The sequence below is a fragment of the Ciconia boyciana genome, chromosome 3 (genome assembly GCF_034638445.1).
Source record: "Ciconia boyciana chromosome 3, ASM3463844v1, whole genome shotgun sequence".
Classification (NCBI taxonomy): domain Eukaryota; kingdom Metazoa; phylum Chordata; class Aves; order Ciconiiformes; family Ciconiidae; genus Ciconia; species Ciconia boyciana.
The window spans coordinates 12902273-12922745 of NC_132936.1; the positions used below are offsets into that span (position 1 = coordinate 12902273).

The 20473-nt window shown below is 41.0% G+C and overlaps 1 protein-coding gene across 4 annotated transcripts in view; it reads right to left on the reverse strand.

The window, feature by feature from the left end:
• The window catches only part of VSNL1 (visinin like 1), a 93466-nt gene that overhangs the window by 47249 nt on the left and 25744 nt on the right, over positions 1-20473 (reverse strand). For 3 of the 4 annotated variants that reach the window (XM_072858526.1, XM_072858527.1, XM_072858525.1), the window contains exon 2: positions 4086-4252. In XM_072858526.1, the coding sequence (XP_072714627.1) occupies positions 4086-4247 (162 nt within the window). In that variant the 5' untranslated portion in view covers positions 4248-4252. The remainder of the gene's footprint in view (positions 1-4085; positions 4253-20473) is intronic. The other variant, XM_072858528.1, reaches the window with a different exon arrangement.

The following is a 20473-nucleotide window of genomic DNA, read 5'->3' on the forward strand; positions in this document are numbered from 1 at the left end:
CTTAATAAACATGCATAATTCCTGTGAACATTAGCACTGATTATGCACACTTACACACTCTAGGGCATATCCATCTAAACCCAGTGAATTCAAAAGATCTGAAGGAAAATATATTTGGCCCTCTAGACTGCAAGAAATCCTAAAGAATGATAGGAACAGTCCAGAATGTTTTATTGGTATATTTTATTTTAATGACACTTTTGCAGATTAATTCCTTCAGCTCTCTGCCCACAATGCTAATGATGTTTTATGTAAGATAAGAGAATTAAGGACTTCTTAGGATAGAAAAAAGGAAAATGAAGAAAGCAAGCAAGGATTAAGCTTAATAGTTAGGATATTCACTTTGAAGATGGAAACTGTAGGTTCCAGACTGTCCCATACTACTTATCACGATTTCCTGCAGAAAAAGAGGTTAATTGGGATATTGCCAGCAGCCCAGAAGGGCCTATCTCATCACAGGTAGAGCAATGAGAGGGTGAGCAGTGCAGATTCAAACTCTTTACAGGGACATGATAATTGATTCAGAGTTTCCTACAGCTTGATGAGTACTTAAATCACTGTGGTAAAGATAAGTCATTCACATTATCTTTGCTACTTAAGAGAGAAAGAAAAAGGACTCCAGCCACTTGATTTTGCTTTGACTTCTAATGTCCTAAATACTTCTCTGCAGGAGAGGTTTGAAAGATGCAACTCCCATAGGAAAACAGATGCGTATACCCTGGAGAAATGTAGAATTTAATACAAATTCCTGTCCTGAGCATTACCTTGTGGTTTTGCATTGGCACATTTGTTTACAACATGCTGGCTTGATTTTCAGCTTTCTCAGAGTGGTATCCACAAATTTCTCCCCCTCCCAAGCTGTGCAGACTGTTGGGGCAGCTAACTCAGTGTTTCAGCATTTAGGTCTCTTTGTGGCTCTGGGCTTATAGTATAGAAACTATTCTTCAATAAACTATTTCAAAACCTGCTGAAGCATTCACCTCATTCAGTAACATGGAGGGAAACACGAGCCCTAATATCTTGACACAGATTCTGGATCCCAAGAAGCATCCATCCACCCAAAAATGTACCAATATTTCTTACTGAACCTGTTAGATTGCAGACAATGCTAAATATGCAACAGTATAAAGTATTTTTCTGCCTATTAGCTGCTTATTTAAAAGAGGTGTTCTTGAATAAATATTTTTATAGACACTTCCACTAAAAGTGCTGCAAATAATTTTTCTGTAGAGTCCATTTGTATAACTGCTATTTATTTTAAGCACTGTATGATTTGTATTCATAATGGAAACTTCAATAGCAAAGGTTTCCAAGCCAAGCTAGAGTAATTCCCCCTTTAGTCAATACAGTCTTCATCTACATCAGTAAACAGCAAAGTACAATTGATGCAAATATGTAGAGTGGAAGAGTTAGTGTTGAGGACCTGACATCCACATCACACGTTCGGGATGTTTTACTTCAGACTAACTCTAGCTTATTAGCAGGCATTAGACATAGTAATACCTTGGGTGTGATCCCAGAACACATCATTTGGTTACATTTCATGAAAAAAAATGCAGTTTCTGTGCCCCAAGATAGTGCACCCCACTCTGTAATTACGATGGAAGAGCAATAAGTGGAGATAATCAGGAAATTCACCTCAAAATAATGCTCCTGATATAGCCTAAAATGTTTTTGCTCTTTAAGCTAAGGATATTTTCTATTGTGTGTGAGAAAAGAAGAGCATTTTTGCATCTTAGTCTGATGACCGACATCCTTTTATCAATCCACAGGAAAGCACACCACACAACTCTCATGAACAAAGAAACAGTGTCATCTTAAGAAAATGTAAATCTGAACTGAAGATAAGTCTTGTATTTCTTTTCCAAATATATTTATTGATGGACATCTTCTTCAGTAAAATACAGTTCTGACCAAGAGATAAAATGTCATCCCTTTCAACTATAAGTTCATGCAGAGGAATTATTAATCAATATACGCTTCATACATTTTCACCCTGAATATGCATTAAAGGAACTGAAATGCTGTTAATGTAATCATAATGATTTGGGTCTCCTGCTGGTGGCTCCTCCTGGAAAGATCAGATTTCGCATCTGGGGTTCTGTCTGCAGCCAGGAGCCGGGGCATGCAGAACGTCCTACATAGGAGAAGTCGCCACCACTGACAGCACTTGGACTATTAGCTCCTTGGAGAGCCCAGGGCCATTATTTTACAAGCATTTCTGTGACAGAAGAAGTAAAGCTCTGGATTTACTACAGCTAATTGTATTTCTCCTCTACAAAATTAGTATTTAGCCCTGTATATAGACCTTATATATAGAATGACAACAAACGGGACTAAATATATAACAGTACCATTACAGAGCAGATCTCAAAACCCATAACTACCAAAGCAAGGGAGACAATCTTATTTGATGTGCATATCTAAAAATATATGAGGCCATAAAACTAAAAGCCAGATATGCAGCTTAGTAAGACTACAGAGCTGTCTCCAAATTTCAAGAGCAAAATACTGCTGTGCTCTTCATGTTGTTTTTTGCACTACTATTTTTGTAAACATGATCTTGAACTTACTCTCTGGTATTTCTTCATGAGTAAAGTATCTTGTGAAATATCGGTGAACACTTCAAACATCCCTTTGAAGGGAGGATGTCCTAACAGTTTTGAGCTATTTTCACAAGATACCTTTCCCCACAACACACAAAATCATAAAAAAAAAAAATTTAATCCCTTTACTGTGATTTGCCAAAAAGAAAATAATGATTTCTAAAGAGTTAAACAGTTGACATACTTTATTAGAAGCATATATTTTGTAAAGACCATTTACTTTCCTCAGAAACATGCAAGAGAAATTATTAGATGTCTGATCTTGGTGGATGTGCACCAAGTACTGTTTAAAATGGAAGCTATAAATTATCAGTCAATAACAAGCGCAATACCTGAGGCAGTACAAATTCCTTCATCTGAAACTAACAGTTATTACAAAGTCAGTCATTTCTTAAGAAAAGGATTGTGAGGCAACATCTTGAGCCATAAATATTAAAATATGAAGACAGAAGCTTATTTATGTAAGCTGGAGTTAGCAGTTTTTGTTAGACCATCCATTAGGAGGAAAAAGGGGCTAGGTAATGATTTGCAGAGTGAGCTGGTTCAAGGCTGAAGAAATTTAGGAAAGGACTGTAGCATACATTTAAGGGAAAAGACAGTCCCACTTGTCTGCAGAAACTGTCAGTGTGCTCAATATTTACTTACATTTGAAAGGCTTTTTTATTCAGCCTCACATTGTATTTATGAACCATTCTGATCCTACTGTTCATCATCACCATCCAATATTTTTCCAAATTAAAATTACTTTGAAGTATCTGACCTTAAGGCAGACACTCGATTCTGAATTAAAATAAAATTATCTTTGTAACATGAATACACTTCTTATGCTGCCCCCATGCTCTTCTTGTTAGAGAATAAATACACAATAAATGTAAGGAAAAGACTATATTGAACTTAATAAAATAATGAAAAATAAGAAGAAAATAAACCAAGCAGCCTGATTTTCCTTTCATATATAATGAGGGCAAAGAGACAGTAGGGAAAAAAGAAAGGCAATACTAAAATTTAGAGAAATAAATCCTTTGTGCACAGTGCATAATTTATTGAGACATACTGCCACAAAACTTCACCACTTTTGCTGAAACTAAAAGAAGGACAGTCTTTTATATGAGTAGGTCCAGCAACCACACAGTTATATTCCAGTGGTATTACACAGGTACAGTGCAGTTTATTGAACAGGACCACAACTACTCTTTGAAGGTGAAAGAGGACCGTAAATTACAGAGTGCAGAGAGTATATTTCTTGTGAGTAAATCACAGCGTTTTTCCTAAACTTTTGGTTCTGGTCACTGTAGCTATACGAATCACTGGTATGATGAGGGTAGCACTTCCCATTTACCTCCTCACCTTCACCATTGCTTCTTCTAGCAAAGGCATTCCTTAATCTAAATGAATGGCAGCTCTTGACCGTATGTTTGCTTTACATTACTTTGCAACCTTTTCTATGGCCATATAATAGGAGCTTAATAAATAACTTACTTTTACGTAGAGCTGCTGAAACTCCTCAAGGTTCAGTCTACCACTTGGACAGTCCTTTAGAAATCCTTTGTACCACTGTTTTAGCTCGTGCTCATTGAACTCCGTGCTCTTCACCAGATCCTCCATCACCTCAGGGGCCAGCTTGCTATTCTGTTTCCCCATTCTGCCTTAAGAAGAAATAAATTAATACAATTAGCCAAGTTGCTGTGAACATTTTAAACTGGAATTAGCGACAAAGCTTGAATGCATCACTTATTTCATACTCACTGCTGCTTTTAGTCAAACGCAACTTCACAGACTCACTAGTAAACAGGAACCTAAGCTATGTTTGAATATTAGAGGCTGAAATTATGAAAAAGTCAATATTTAGGAGTCTTAAAGCCTGGAGACAGACTACTCATTTGCCTTCAAGTTAGGTAAATTCTAGCTTTTCTTTACACTAAGGCTGAAAAAGATGACTTCACTTTTTCTTTGAATTTAACAAAAACTTTTCACAGATTCAGGGATGTCCACAGAATCCCTCTTTATCTTTCTCTTGAAAATCTCTCCTAATACGACACCCATGTTAGCAGCTGCTCCTCACAGGTACAAGGCTGTGGACAGACAGGCTTGTAACGTACAGCACCAGATGATCCACTGTGAGGAAGCAACGCGAGAGTCCACACACTTGGTCTCAAAAAATGATGAAACCAAACTGGAAAACAAATGTAATTTTTATATATATGCACATATATGTGTATATATACATATATAGACATATATTTATATGAATATATTTACTGTATAGTTGATTCACAATAGATGGTTTATATCCCATCACTGTTGACACTGGAGGTGTCCAGTGCATTTGTTATACACATTTTATATACATACTTACAAATATTAAACATAAAACATAGAGAAACACAAAATATGCATGTGTATATAGATAAATACAGTAATTTCAGTACTACTCATGTTGACCCTTTGAGATATTTCCAGGTCCTTTGACTTTTGACCAAAGATGTCCTTTGAGAGAACTTTTGAGAAATCCTTTTTTTGAGCTTTTTCCCATTCTACTGCAGTTTATTTCACGACAGGAGATGTCTTTCAGTTATTTTTTAATCAAATAACAGACAGTACTTAACTTGTCCTGTACAGAACTGCAAAGTGATGGATAATTTCTTTCCTGAGCCTAGCTTAGCATTTCCATTTTTATCTTCCAATATAGCATCTATCTCTAATGACAGCACCACATTGAATGCATCGATTTCTAGTCCATATCACCCCCCATTCCTGATATTAATCTATTGGTTTTGGCATCTTCCCCTATTTTGAAGGGGAAGTTTCTTTCTCCTCAGAAGGACATACTTTGCTCTGTTCCAATGAATCAATGTATTTATATAACTTCCTTTAAGGGAAACTTCTTTGAGCAGGCACAAAGTTAATCATTCCTCCTGGTTTGTGTGTGACCAACACATCCCCCAGTGCCATACTACCAGCAGCACCAGGTCTCTTCCTGAAACGTCCCTCTCCAGTCTGTCCTCACCCCCTCCCACAGCCCCCAGCCCACCAGGACAACCAGGGCTGGCAGCAAACCCCTTTGCCAAGACAGCACATGACTTGGCTGCACAAATATCCCCGACGCTGAGAAGGAAGGTATCTTTGGTCAAAGCATTCAGCTGGTACAAAGTTGGGAAATTTGGTCATCAGAAAGTACAAAATGCCACAACCCATCAGGCTAGAAACTCCAGCCAGAAATGCCTCAACACCTTCGGGACACGGCTGTTAGACAAGTGCACTGTGCTGTGCACAGATGTAACTGGAGGTGGAAGTGGGGCACCATTTCTTGGGGTGCTTCCAGCAAGCAGATCCTCCTTCCCCAGGCTCTGCACATCCTTGCTCTACCAATGCTGCAAGATGCCGCAAGGCTTTCTTGCTCAAGGCCCTGCATCCTCTGAACTACAAGAACCCGATACAAGGACTCACCCAGCTGTTAATTAAGGGCAGCACACTGCTTGCTCTAAACTTACTTTGAAGCTTTGCCAAGCTCCCATCCACACGTTTTGGTAAATTTAGCACAAACATGGGAGAGTTCAACCTTTCAGTTAATTGCCACAGGCCTAACTGTACATGCAGATGTCCAGAAATTAGCTGTTTTGACTAAACGACGGGTTTGCAATTTATAGTATTTAGAACAATTGCCCCAGCCTTATCTTTGAAGTCCCCATCTTTTCATGTATGACATTGACCTAATTTGGCATAATCTGAATTTAAATCCCATAGAGACTAAAGTATACTAATACAGTTATTTCTCTAGCTCCAACTCAGATGGCTTTTACGTGAAATAATAGACTGTTTTATTTGTTTTAATCTTTAAGGGGCCTGTTTATTTCCCCTTTTTTCTTTTTTCTCCTTTAAACTGTGTTACCCTTTGCAGTCATAAGGTGCTTTGCTTAGGACCCAGAGGACCCTCAAAGATTCTCAGCAATTATAGTAACTACCTTAGGTAGATTCATAAGGCATCTTCTGGCTCTCTTAATTTAGTCAAGTGTGCTTTTACTTGGCTCTTTTCACCTGGATTCTTATCACCATTAATATTTAACTTAACGACACTTACACATTAAAAAAAGAATCTTCAATGGGCAAAAACTGGGTGGTTTTGACTGAAAAATTTTCTGTAATACCAACTTTTCTGTATTTATCATGTTAGCTTTACAGCCCTTGGACCTGGCACTACACAGGTGGAAGAACCTGGCACTACAGGGTGGAAGCAGATAGAACTGTGAATCTCAGCACCATCTTCCCAAGTTAGCTATGTTGTTTCCAGTAATGTGGATGTAAATCACTATAAAAAATGGAGTCGGTCCACACGTATATAAGAATACATGAATAAAGAGCTGGACAAATATATCTACACATAACCTTTTCTGTTATCAGATTCAGAGAAATAAAAGACACCAGTTTTCTGCCTCTGTGACACAGGTCCCTTGTTTTGGTCAGCTGCTTGTTCTGCCATAGGTTGTCCAGTAAGTCCCACACACCTTCCAGCCATCCCTGATGTACCTTGCCATGTAATATCCTCTAGTAAATGAAAACCACAGCTGACATCTTGATAAACACTTTCAGAAACTATTTTTTCCGCAGAACCAAACCAGTATTTGAGGAAGGTATAATTTGGGACTGCTGGGTTCTGTACTCTTATTTGCTGCTCCAGCACAGTACGGTGCATAACCTGCCAGGCTCTGTTTGAGATGAGTGACTGAACAAGCTGACCAAGCCGGTCACAATGCCTTCCTGTAATTAGACACTCATTCTTTCTTCTTGTTTTAAAGTTCTTTTCTTATGGAATTGAATTACGATCTGCAAGAAAACTCAAGAGTCTCATATAATTATCAAATATAAACTCACACTTCTGGCTCTGGGAGATCCGGCTTATTTGGGAATAAAAACTCAAATACATAGATTATCTAGTTAATCATATTCTAACATCTTCTAGAGTTTCATTGAATCTCTTATTATTATTGAAAAAGTACAATCACCCATTAGCAATGAGTGTGCCACTGCCAACACATTTAATTTTCTAAAATGAAAACTATTTTTAATTAACTTATAATCATGGTTTCCCAAACATGTTTTTTCCTTGTGAAAATCTATGAATATGCATTAGGAAAAGACAGGAGAGAACAGCTGCACAATCACTAAGTTTTCAAGAGGAGGCAAGGTCACTCTGCAAGCACTTCTTTGTTTAGTAAATTTTATTCTTTTAAACTACAAATTTGCTTCCAACTTCCATGCTTCCAACCATGCAATGTGACAATCCAAGCACTGTTATTCATCTTCTGTTGCATTTTCTGATTGGCAAAAATCATGAAAGGGAAAAAACAAACAAACAAACAAAAAACAAACAAAAAGAAAAAAAGAAAAAAAGAAAAAAAGAAAAAAAGAAAAAAAGAAAAAAAGAAAAAAGCAACACACTTTGATTCCAAACCATCGTGGGGCAGAGATTCATGATAAACAAGGTATGTGGGTGGCACTTAGCATCAGTAAAGGTGTCAAGTCTGTTCCCAATGAGATTACTCTGGCAGGAGAATGCTTATTAATATTAGCAAGGGCAACACAAGCCGTATTAGAGATGAAGAAAAACACTAAAACTCTACTGCTGTGCCACAAGTAGCAACAGGAATGAAGGTTGAGTTTAAAACCACATCCTCTTGGCTGAAATGCTGCAAAGAGGCCGTCAGCTACCCAGAGAAATAAGCTTTTCAGAAATGCTTAGTATAATTCATTAAGTAACACCTTAATTGCTGCTTTTACAGGTCCATAGGAGGATCAGATTTAAAAGATGGAATTTTATTAAACAACCGATCCCCAACCTGAAGCAGTCTGGGCTGTGCCAGCAGCAGGCAAAGACAATATGAGGATGTATTTGCCTGCTCTTTGCCCCACTGGACCTCAGGAGGTCCACGCCAGCCAGCCCAGGAAGCAGGAAAGGGCTGCAGCAGCAGCTGGAAGTTACTCTAAAATGACTCAGCAGCATGGCTTAGCAAACTGATTTTGTATGATTTACTGGGGGCTTTGGAGGTAATGGGAATTAAGTCACAGGCAGCAAGAAGACAGTTCCTCCAGTTTTAAGACCATACCTGGTTTTAAAACAGTTTGTCCCTGTTTATATCTTTTGTTTGATATCTTTCCTGCAATGCTATCACATGTCCCACACATGCTTGTGCTGTTTCAAAAGCTCTCTGCTCTCCACACAATCATCATCCAACCCTCCTGACCAATGGCAAGGTTTTTTTCCCTGGAATATTCTACAGCAATTCCTGCACAGGTTTATCAGGTCTGCCTCTCCCACTTGGCTTGCCAGTACTAAACTGCCAGTGTGAGCACAGTTTTACAGACCAAACTTTTATTAAAGACCTAAGAAGAAGAAGGGAAAAAAAAAAGTTAAAGTTCAACAGCAAAACATGACTTACGGAAGCTCGTTTGCTTGCTGCTTAACGATTTCAGAACACCCCCAACTGTTGCTAACACAGCTCCGTTCCCACCTGCTTCCTTTTTCCCCTCCTCTCTGTTCCCCTTTGGCCTCCTCGGCAAGTGTTCAATGTTCGAAGGGACCAAGTGCAAATAAATATAACTCTGGCTGTTCCTAAGGAAGAGTAAACTGAGTGCTGCCGAAGACCTCATGTTTGTGCTGAAAAGGGACCCAAATTCCTTTGAGAAGACAGCCCCAATAATGTCCAACCATGTCCCTAAAAAACCAGTTCTGTGTCGTTTTGCTTGCTTTCCTTCAACCCAGTTATATAAAAGCATTTTCTTTTCAAGTTGCATTAGGAAAACTGTTGCCAGCAGGTTGAGGGAGGTGATCCTTCCCTTCTGCTCAGTACTGGTGAGACAAATCTGGAGTGCTGGGTCCAGTAGTGGGCTCCCCGTACCAGACAGACATGGACTTACTGGAGTGAGTTCAGCAAAGGGCCACAAAGGTGATGAAGGGACTGGAGCATCCATCATACAAGAAAAGGCTGAGAGAGCTGGGACTATTCAGCCTGGAGAAGAGAAGGCTCAGGGGGTCTTATCAATGTGTGTTTAAATACCCAACAGGGGGAACAAAGATGGCAGAGCCTGCCTCCTCTCAGGGGTGCCCAGAGACACAATGGGCACAAACTGAAATTCAGGAAATTCTGTCTGAATGTAAGAAAACGCTTTTTTACTGTGCAGGTGATCAAACACTGGAACAGGGTACCCAGAAAAATTGTGGAGTCTCCATCCTTGAAGATACTCAAAACCCAACTGGACACAGCTCTGAGCAATCATCTCTAGCTGACCCTGCTTGAGCAGGGGGTTGGACTAGAGCATCTCCAAAGGCCCTCTCCAACCTCAGTCACTCTGTGATTCTGTGAAACAATTACGTGGAAATAGGGCAGTCATACCACCTAACTTTTGGTATCCACAGTAGCTGCCTAGTTTCACTAAACTCCCTCCATGGGTAGCTGAGAGAAAAAGGGCTCATCCAAAGGATCATCTGGAGAAGATGTGCTGGTGACTGCAGTCACCTCCCTCCCCTCACTGACTCCAGGAGTGCAGGGAGATTTGCCTTATGTCCCTGGGCACAGGCACCTAACCGAACGGGGCTACCCCAACTTATCTCAGTATATTTTGGCTGCTTTGACATCTGCCCATGTTCATGCTCTTGTTTTCCCAGTAATCCTGCATGAGCTGAAGGGGTTAGTCAACCAACATCTCTGCAGCCTCATGAGGTCCATGCATTAAATGAGTTCCCTTGTATGGTGCATGTTTTTCTTGCTCTTCCCTGGCTCTGGGAAACGGGAATGAGTCGTGTGGACTATGCCAGAAGCAGATGACAACACTCACTTTGCCAGCTCAGCTGTGCTGGCAGGCACTCATTAGGTTGGAAGGAAAGCTGTGCTTCATCCCCACCCCTCTGCCCACTCCCAGCCCACAAGCTCCCACAGGAACATGCTGACTCCTGGGGACTACATGTGAAATGCAGGCATTGAGCAGGCAAGTGTGGTGGGTGTCTTTGCAATCTTTGACACAATACAAATCTATAAACGGTACATTAAACACTGTATAGACTCCAACACACATACATATATAGGGGTAACAAAACCCAAAACAATTAAATGCTGGGGAAAGCAGAGAACTATGTGTATAATCTACAGTAACAGAATAATTTTCATATTATTTTTGAGCAAGCTGTTTATCAAATTTCCAGCTGTGTGCTGATAATAACTATAACTCCTGACAACTCCCAGCATTGTTCCTTTCTCCTCAGGCTACTTCTGACACTGCCCTTTCTCTACTAATGTCAGCATGAAGGATAGACAGAAGCAGGCTATCAAGCCACACAGATGCTTCGTTCCTTCAAACACACTTATCGTTTCACAGAAGAAGAAAGACGGAGCCAGAGCCTGTCTTTCACACACAAAAACCCCAACGATCTCATATGCAAAGCTCCATGGGAGTAAGTACCCAAGCAACAGTACATGTGGAAGAGAAGAGGAATTTTCCCATCCGAACCAAAAGCTACAACTAAAATGACCTTGTCCAACAGCAGTGCTTCAACAGCGGATGACACCAAGCTGCGTGGTGCAGTTGATACGCTAGAGGGAAGGGATGCCATCCAGAGGGACCTTGGCAGGCTGGAGAAGTGGGCCCATGCAAATCTCATGAAGTTCAGCAAGGCCAAATACAAGGTCCTGCACCTGGGTCGGGGCAATCCTCAGTACCAATACAGACTGGGAAATGAATCTCTGCAGAGAAGGACCTGGTGATACTGGTGTCCCCAGCACAAGAAAGACATGGACCTGTTGGAGCGGCTCCAGAGGAGGGCCATAAAAAATGATCAGAAGGCTGGAACACCTCTCCTATGAAGAAAGGCTGAGAGAGTTGGGGTTGTTCAGCCTGGAGAAGAGAAGGCTCTAGGGAAACTTTCTTGCAGTCTTTGACTATATAAAGGGGGCTTGTAAGAAAGATGGAGAGACACTTTTTACCTATAGTGACAGTACAAGGGGCAACGGTTTTAAACTGAAAGAGGACAGATTTAGATTGGATATAAGGAAGATCTTTTTTTCATGATGAGGGTGGTGAGACACTGGAACAGGTTGCCCAGAGAAGCTGTGGATGCCCCATCCCTGGAAGTGTTCAAGGTCAGGTCGGATGAGGCTTTGAGCAACCTGATCTAGTGAAAGATGTCCCTGCCCATGGCAGGGAAGTTGGACTACATGATCTTTAAAGGTCCCTTCCAACCCAAACTATTTGATGATTCTATGCTTCCTAGGCAACTTGTGAAGCACCTCCTCACATCAGTTGTCACACAATTTCTAAGCCAGCTTGCATGAAACAGGGATGACCCCGAGCTCTGTCCTATACCTTGCATAGCAGAACCACATTGGACAGGGAAAGCCCTTTTCTCCCCAAAGGAAAGCCCTTTTTTCTGTGCCAAAGATGAAGGTATTTTAGAGGAGAAAGTTCTGGTACTCTTGTATGATACTGGTGGTGGGTTGACCTTGGCTGGACACCAGGTGCCCACGAAAGCCACTCTATCACTCCCCTCCTCAGTTGGACAGGGGAGAGAAAATATAACGAAAGGCTCGTGGGTCAAGATAAGGACAGAGAGAGATCATTCAACAATTACCATCATGGGCAAAACAGACTTGACTTGGGGAAATTAGTTTAATTTATTACCAATCAAATCAGAGTAGGATAATGAGAAATAAAAACTAAATCTTAAAACACCTTCCCCCCACCCCTCGCTCCTCCTAGACTCAACTTCACTCCTGATTTCTCTGCCTCCTCCCCTGCCAGCAGCACAGGGGGATGGGGAATGGGGGTTGCGGTCACTTAATCACATGTTGTTTCTTCCTCAGGGGGAAGACTCCTCACGGTCTTCCCCTGCTCCAGCGTGGGGTCCCTCCCACAGGAGACAGTCCTCCACGAACTTCTCCAACATGAGTCCTTCCCACAGGCTACAGTTCTTCACAAACTGCTCCAGCGTGGGTCCCTTCCACAGGGTGCAGTCCTTCAGGAACAGACTGCTCCAGCTTGGGTCCCCCACGGGGTCACAAGTCCTGCCAGAAAACCTGCTCCAGCGTGGGCTTCTCTCTCCATGGGTCCATAGGTCCTGCCAGGAGCCTGCTCCAGTGCGGGCTTCCCACAGGGCCACAGCCTCCTTCGGGCACATCCACCTGCTCCAGCGTGGGGTCCTCCATGGGCTGCAGGTGGATATCTGCTCCACCATGGACCTCCATGGGCTGCAGAGGGACAGCCTGCCTCACCATGGTCTTCACCAGGGGCTGCAGGGGAATCTCTGCTCTGGCACCTGGAGCACCTCCTCCCCCTCCTTCTTCACTGACCTTGGTTTCTGTAGGGTTGTTTCTCTCACATATTCTCACTCCTCTCTTCGGCTGCAATTGCTGTTGTACAGCAACTTTTTCCCCTTCTTAACTATGTTATCCCAGAGGCACTACCACCATTGCTGACTGGCTCGGCCTTGGACAGCGGTGGGTCCATCCTGGAGCCAGCTGGCATTGGCTCTATTGGACACAGGAGAAGCTTCTAGCAGAAGCCACCCCTGTAGTCCCCCCGGCTACTAAAACCTTGCCACACAAACCCAATATAGGAGCCACACAGATCTTTTAACATGCTGACACAAAGTAAGTACCGCACAACTATTAAACCTTTTGAAAAAGGGGTCAGTCAGCTTAGAAGGAACTAGTGGTGGCAGCAGTTGTCTTTCTCCCTTCACTGTCTCTCCTCTAAGCCAGCCAACTGGGTCCTCTTCAGTGATCAGGAGCTTGTACTTCACGATGGACACTGCATCGTGTCATGGCATCTGCGGCTCTCCAAAATCCCCACGGGTGAAAGACTCCCTCACTCAGCTCAGTCCCACCCTCTCTCAAAACCCATAGATCCAAACACACGGCAGCTCCACAACTGCACTTTGCCAGCAAGGAAAAAGGGTTGTGACAACCTGTAGGAGTGGAAGATTAAAGCAATCCACCTCCAGATGTTTACTATCAGGGCAGAAAAGCCAGGCAAGGAACACCACCCCAGACACGGGCAGAGGCACGAGGGCAGAGAGTACCAGACACGGTGAAAGCCAAACGGGGCCAGGCAATGCCAAGCACTGTGGACCTGCTCTAGCTGACCCTGCTCTGAGCAGGGCCTTGCGGTCTTCAGAGGTCCCTGCCAACCTCCGCAGTTCTGTGACTCAAGAACTGTGGACATCCTTTCAGTAGTAATTTTGGGAGAAATTGATTATCAGGTATAGGTAGAGTTAATATACTTTCATGATACTGGTATATTGCCCATCAGTGATCTCAGGAACATGTTCTCCCCACTCAGAAGCAAAACTCACCCTGAAGTACCAGCTTTCTCCTTCACACAACATATAGGGCTCTATTCAGAGATTTTAACCAAACTTACACTTCCCATCCCAAAATGATGAGAAGTCCATCAGTGAAAAGTAAGAAGAATTTGTGTCTTTGTGTAACAACCATACTGAAGTTAGAAGCAGTCATAATTTACTGCTGATAACATAAACCTCAAACTAAGGGTGAAACAAATAGGCTAGGTTCTGATTTATATTACACTACAGCAAAAACTGGAATAAATCCAGTGATTTCAGATTACTTTCCTGGCTTTACCAAAGATCAGATCCAGGCCTGCAATCTCTCCGTGTAAAAGAAATGGGGAAAAATAGAGAGTAATGACATTAAGGAATGCAATTATCCAACTGAATTGAATAATAAATGGAGAGAAGAGGTTTAAGCAAAAGAAGAGAGATATATTTTTAAATTTTATTTGAAATGAGATGGATATTCAATTAGATTCAAGCAATAAAAAAAACATTTGAAAGGGTAAAAGCTGTGCAGGAGGATGCTCTAACATAATGACTGGTAAGTTGGGCTTTTTTTCTCTACATGAATTTATTTCATTAAAAGTGTGGATTTGTTTTCTGTTGAGTCTGGAATAAAACAAAAAGGGAGTTCTCTACATTTTCCAACATTAAAAGCAAGGGCAATACCAGACTCACCAGTAACTCCACTGTTGATGCACCCCTGTGGGTCACAGTAGGGCCCTATTCAACGCCCAATGCTGAAGCTGGCAGCATGTGTATAAACTAACCTGCAGACACATGGTCTGAAGTACATCGCAGGGTCTTATTTCTACCCCGTCTTCTCATTTGGATTGGGAAACTGCTTACAGCATGCCACAGCTAGCCTTCCTCCTTTGCAAGTGGACATAGAAGGTACATAGCATAAAGCAGAGACTTATCTGGGTTGTTCAACAAGACACAAGTGCTCAGAAGAGCTTCCAGGCTCTACCACTTAGCTTTAGACCTGGAGAGACAGGGACAAAATCCCTCTTTTGCTTGCTCTTTCTCTCAGTATCTTTTTAGACCACTAGGAGGAGTGTGTCCATATTTCTACAGAAAGCTTAGGCTCTGGATAATCAGAAAGAAAGAAAATTTTTACTTCCTCCTTAACTCCGTCATTTGGCTTTGTTGCATGCCGTAACTCAAACTGGGGTTTTTTTTCATGTCCACTTCTCCAATATTTTCACAGAATTTGGTGACTTAAATGTTCTAGAGAATTTAGTGATTAATTTCTGAAGAGAACAATATGCTTGTTAATGCTGAGTGTCGGACTAACACGTAAGTACATCTGTTGCCATTGTTTCATTTTGCTATTGGCCCAGCTTCTATCAGCTGTGGTGATCAGTAAGTAACAAGGAGGTGTGAGTTGAGGAAGAAGCCTCATTTTTCAGCAGTGAAATTAGTATTTTCTTGACCGGTCTATTCTCTTAAATTTTTTCCCCGTAAATAATCTTAAAATGCATGCAGTACACTTACTGTACCTTTTTGTAATAATTCATATGCTGAATACCATTCCAATCACCTGAGTGATGGTTAGTCTGATTATCCAGAATGCTCCAACATCAGAGCCTTGATTGCTGTGACAAGTTTGTCATATGCCTTATACCAAATATAACAGTTTTCGATGCTTTCTCTGAAGTTTTATTCTAGAATATGGTTTCCAATAGGCTTCCCCTCATGAGATGCCCTGATATGTTAACAGAAATCCAGATAACCTCCTGGACATCACTAGTTCAGAGTGGCCACTGGAACAAGTTACACGTCAGCACTGATGATCGCTTTCCAAGCCTTGCATTTCAAAAGAGTGGCTTATACCATTTTTAGATATTTCAGAGATCTATCTACTATTCAGTATTCCACGTCTTCTGGGATAGTTGCTGCAAACTTTGCTGTTTTGGGAGGAACACTGACAAGGGATCCCTGCAGATCATAGATTCCCTGAGTAGGTTCCAGTCTTCTGCAATCATGGGACAACATTTATGTAGACTGTAAACATCCATCTAGTTTTCTTATGCCAAACTAGATCAACATTTCTGCTGCCTGAGATACAGATTTTTTGTCAGTTTGTAGAGACTAGTGTTAATTAAAATGCTGCTTTTCTTTGAGAGAAACACTATTGATGGTTCATGCTTGGGGATAAGGGTTTTTAGACTTTAGCCATTGCCTTGACCACATTTACATATATGCACCAATTTTTTTTCTTCGTTTTTTGTTTGGTTTTAAATAAATACTAATTTATTCTGTTGTAATTGCCTAGAAAAAAGTAATACATGCTTTCTCTCCACTTGTGTTACAGCAGGTCTTATTTGCTATCAGTTTGCTTTATTGCTAGTTTGAAATGTCACTGTACCCTTATGTTTGATATGTGCAAAGCCAAATTCTCTAAACTGGTATGCTCACCAAGAGGTACTTTCACTGCTAACCTTCCAGCCTCATTTTAATTTGGGTTTGAATCCATCACATGCCTTTTTTGGACCACATCTCTGACTCATAAGTCATTGGGCTCCACTTAACGGTACAAGCTTCACTCTTCATTTATATCCATATTCCTCATTACAGCTCTTAAACAATACTGCCCTACTTTTCTGCAAAGGTGGATTAATCGCATCAAACGTTAGCTGTTTAAAAAGTCAGTTGACTTTGGTCCCTCTGCAGTCAATGGAGATGGCCAGAAATTTCAGTGATTTACCCCATGAAGAGAGAGATGTCTGAAGGAGGCAGGATGAATATATGCATGCTTATTTTAAGGCAGGATGAATCACCTTCTACAAGTGTCTCTTTCTTTCTGCTGATTGTAGAGGCAGCCTTGTAAACTTGCTTAGATCTGAAACTGGATTTCCAAATGCTTAAAGTGAAGCAACAAAAATCCTACCTTGCTCATTGACAGTGGATAACCTAGAATCAAAATGCCGTTCCTGATCTCACTAGGAAGCACATACATTTGCTGAGGTTGATTGTTATTCCTAGGTATCAGAACCTGTATTCAGGTGTGATTAATGCCATTACAAGTACAACATGCTGGTCTACCGAATACAGGCAGTCTTTCCTGAACTGCTATTTAATTCCATCAAAACAGTGGAAAAATTAACTCTTTTCCACCCTTTTCCAGCCACCCCAAAACCAAAATAGTTTTAAGTAGCTGAACTGTAGAGATCAGGCTGCTCAAGATTGTTTCATCATGCCCTTGTCATTCCCTGCTTTTTCCTTAGTATAGTTCTTAGCCAAGTAAAGTCTTGGCCTCAAGGAGTAAGAACATTTATTATTATTAAATACAATATTCTTTAGAAGAAATTTCACTCTGACTCTGTATTAAAGTTTGGTCTTCTCCAACCCATTTCTAATACCCAGTTCCCTCTTTATCCACCACAGACTCCTTAGCAGCCATGTCCAGCAGTGCAAGATACTGTCCCATAGCTCTGGATTCACAGGGAGAGGCGGATATGGTGAGCACTGTATGGCCTTCCTCCAGTCTCTGCTGGGAGTAATGGCAGCAAGATCAGTGCCTAGATTGTTTCTTCTCTGTTCCCAACACACAAAGCAGCAATAGGATCTCTTTTTCATCTTGTTCGTGCTCCTGTGTCCTGTGATGACAACTATGACTGACAAAGGATGGAGTAAAACTCTTGAGTAGGGATATTAGCATATGGTCTATAAGCAGTGTAGTGATAACTGAAATAAATCTAAGCTAACACATAAATCTTTTGCTTCCATTCAATTTCTACATGAAAAAGGAACACTTAAGACTCTGGAGTCAGGTCGCTTTTGCACGCGCACCTATGACAGCTGTGAATGAGCTGATTTCAACTGATGGTTTTGACCTATGTGCTAAAACTACATTACTACAAACCACATGACTATATTATGACAGATAGTAACAAAATTGGTTAGCAGGAAAGCAGATTACAGCTTTTTATTTCACTAAAAACCTTTCAAAGTCAAAACAAAGTGTTTACATCATTGTGGCTAGTGATCCATTGGTGCAACGCTCACCCCAAATTCATTATAAACCAATCGTCAGAACTATCCCTTGTGACTGCTTCAGATGGAGCATGATAAAATGCAGAGGAAATACATTACTGAGAAGATGAATCATAATTCTGCAGAATGAAATCAATGGCTTTACACTTTTGAGTTGGACATTGAGGGGTGGTCAAAAATGTTACTCATACAAACAAGTGAGCAAATGAATCACGTAAACAGCTTGGACAAGAAAAATATTCTTAAAATTTGACCGGCAGTAACACTGACTATCAAAGAAACACAAAAGAATACCTGAAAATGTTTTCTTAAGGTAGAATCTTCAAACAAAAATTCCTTAATCGCACTACTATGAAATGCAAAGTTTTTCCATCACTTTTGATTTTTATGGTTTGGAGTAAATGTAATAATTTTACTTAGAGTGGTTTGATGGCTCATTTGAAATAACATTTTAGTTCCTTCAATCTAATTCTAAGCAGGCAGGTTGGTAACCATCTCACAGCAACAAGAGGATGAGATGCCTCAGCGAGTATCGGTCGGCATGACTAAAGCCACTCAGGTCAACTCAGCTGCCTAGACACAGGGTGTCCCGGTTGGTCCCTGCGTCAGTATCTACTAGCTCCATGTGGATGTCCCAGACACCTTAGGGCCTTTCAGATGGCACTAGACACCCCTGCTTAAGCAGCTGAATCAGCTGAATGAGATCTTGCCCACCTAATTTAGGCAGCTAACTTGAGCCTAACAAACCAGCTAAGTGCCAAAGTGTCCTGTTCTGTCAACAGAGAAAAGCCATCACAGACAAACCCTGCTCACCTAAATTCATCAAGCTTATATCTGTAGGCTCTCCCTCTGGAGTCCATGAAAAACACCCGCCTTCCCTTACACCCCACTTATGCTAGGAGGACGGTTTTGTTATGCACCTGAAGGTTAGGTGGGAAATAAAGTGTTTCTGATCTAGCTTAACACGCTGATGTTGGTGTGCTATGCTGTATTAACCAACAAGCGGTCAGCCTTCCCGTCTATTCATCCTAGCACACATGCAACCAGCAAGGAGCGCACGTGGAGTCAGCTGTCATGTCAGCAATGCCAAAAGGAGAGCTGCTAAGCTCACCTGTTGTTCATGTCTGTTCATATACACCATCCCCTTTGCTATTTTATAGAATAATGCGTAAGAGGTCCAAATCATAGTTGATCTTCAAGTCATTTGTTGCCCTTGACCAGTATCCTTGATGGACATTGGAGCAAAAAGGTCAAGGCTGGGAAAGTGTGAAACTGAACTGCTCCTGCCAGGACTGAATTTAGAAATAGTCATTGTGCTTCCTCCTTTAGGAACTTCACTTTCCAGAGCTGCCAATCCAATTTCTGTCATAAAGCACACAATTAATTAAAAATGTAAAAAGGGCTTTAATGCAGGTTAAGAACATGAGTTCTTCAGTACAGAGTATCTCTGTTACACGGGCAAACGCAGCATCAAAAAGCAATAATGCACATAATCATTACCTAGTATTTCCTCATTAATTAGCACACACCAGTAATACTGCTATTTGAAATCAGACTGACAGATAATATAGATGAGTCTCACAAATCCTTCTTCCTGTAAAAATTTACGTATTTTTACAGATGACAGAGCTCCTAGCAAGGTTATATATTGAGGGAAAAAAAGAATGCACTCTGACATTAATATTGACAGAAACTGCAAAATGAGCAAAAAGGACAAAGCAAAAGGAAAGCTGGCTCTCTCTGAGGAGACTGTCCCCAGTACAGGAACTTCATTATTATTTCATGACCTTAATGGCAAGCCTCTAAGCCTTGTGTTTGTTCTTCATAACAAAAAATTAATTACAAGCACAAAACAGAAAATCTCAGATATGCAATAACTGAAAGCTGTTAGCTATTTCTTTTAGTTTTGACTTCATTTATATGGTGCAATAGTTCTGAGAGACAGCAAGGTAAAACATATGACTTTTCATAAGTCCCAAATATGAATCACGGCATATGGTCTTTCTGTTAAAAGATAATCCAGAGGGAGGCAGGGAGAGAGAGAAAGCCTCTCATGCTAAAGGACTGCACAATTTTATAATTTCTTACATTAAAAATAATTGGAACAATTTCTTCCAACTGTTTTTCAATGAGAGCTCTACTGGAATAAATTTTTATAACAACTGGTTATTGTGGCTGTGCTAATAAAACTGATATACTTGCTCAGCTGAATCCATGTGTGTGCACACATGCTTTTTTTTGGTGAAATAATAAAAGATAGACCAAAAAAAAAAAAAAAAGAGAGAGATGGAGTCTAAATTTCAGTAGTATTTACCATGGCCAAGAATAATAAAATCTATACTGAGGAAGGAGGAGGGAACAGAGGAGACCTGTACAACGCATCACACATTTGTAGTACCACAACATCCATGAGAACTTCAGTGCCTCAACCTGCAAAGGACAGTCTATTGGGGTTCTTTTTTTTTACTTTAAAGAGATACTTGCTTTTCAGAACACTTTCTAAAATGCTGTTTTTCTAGGACACACAGTT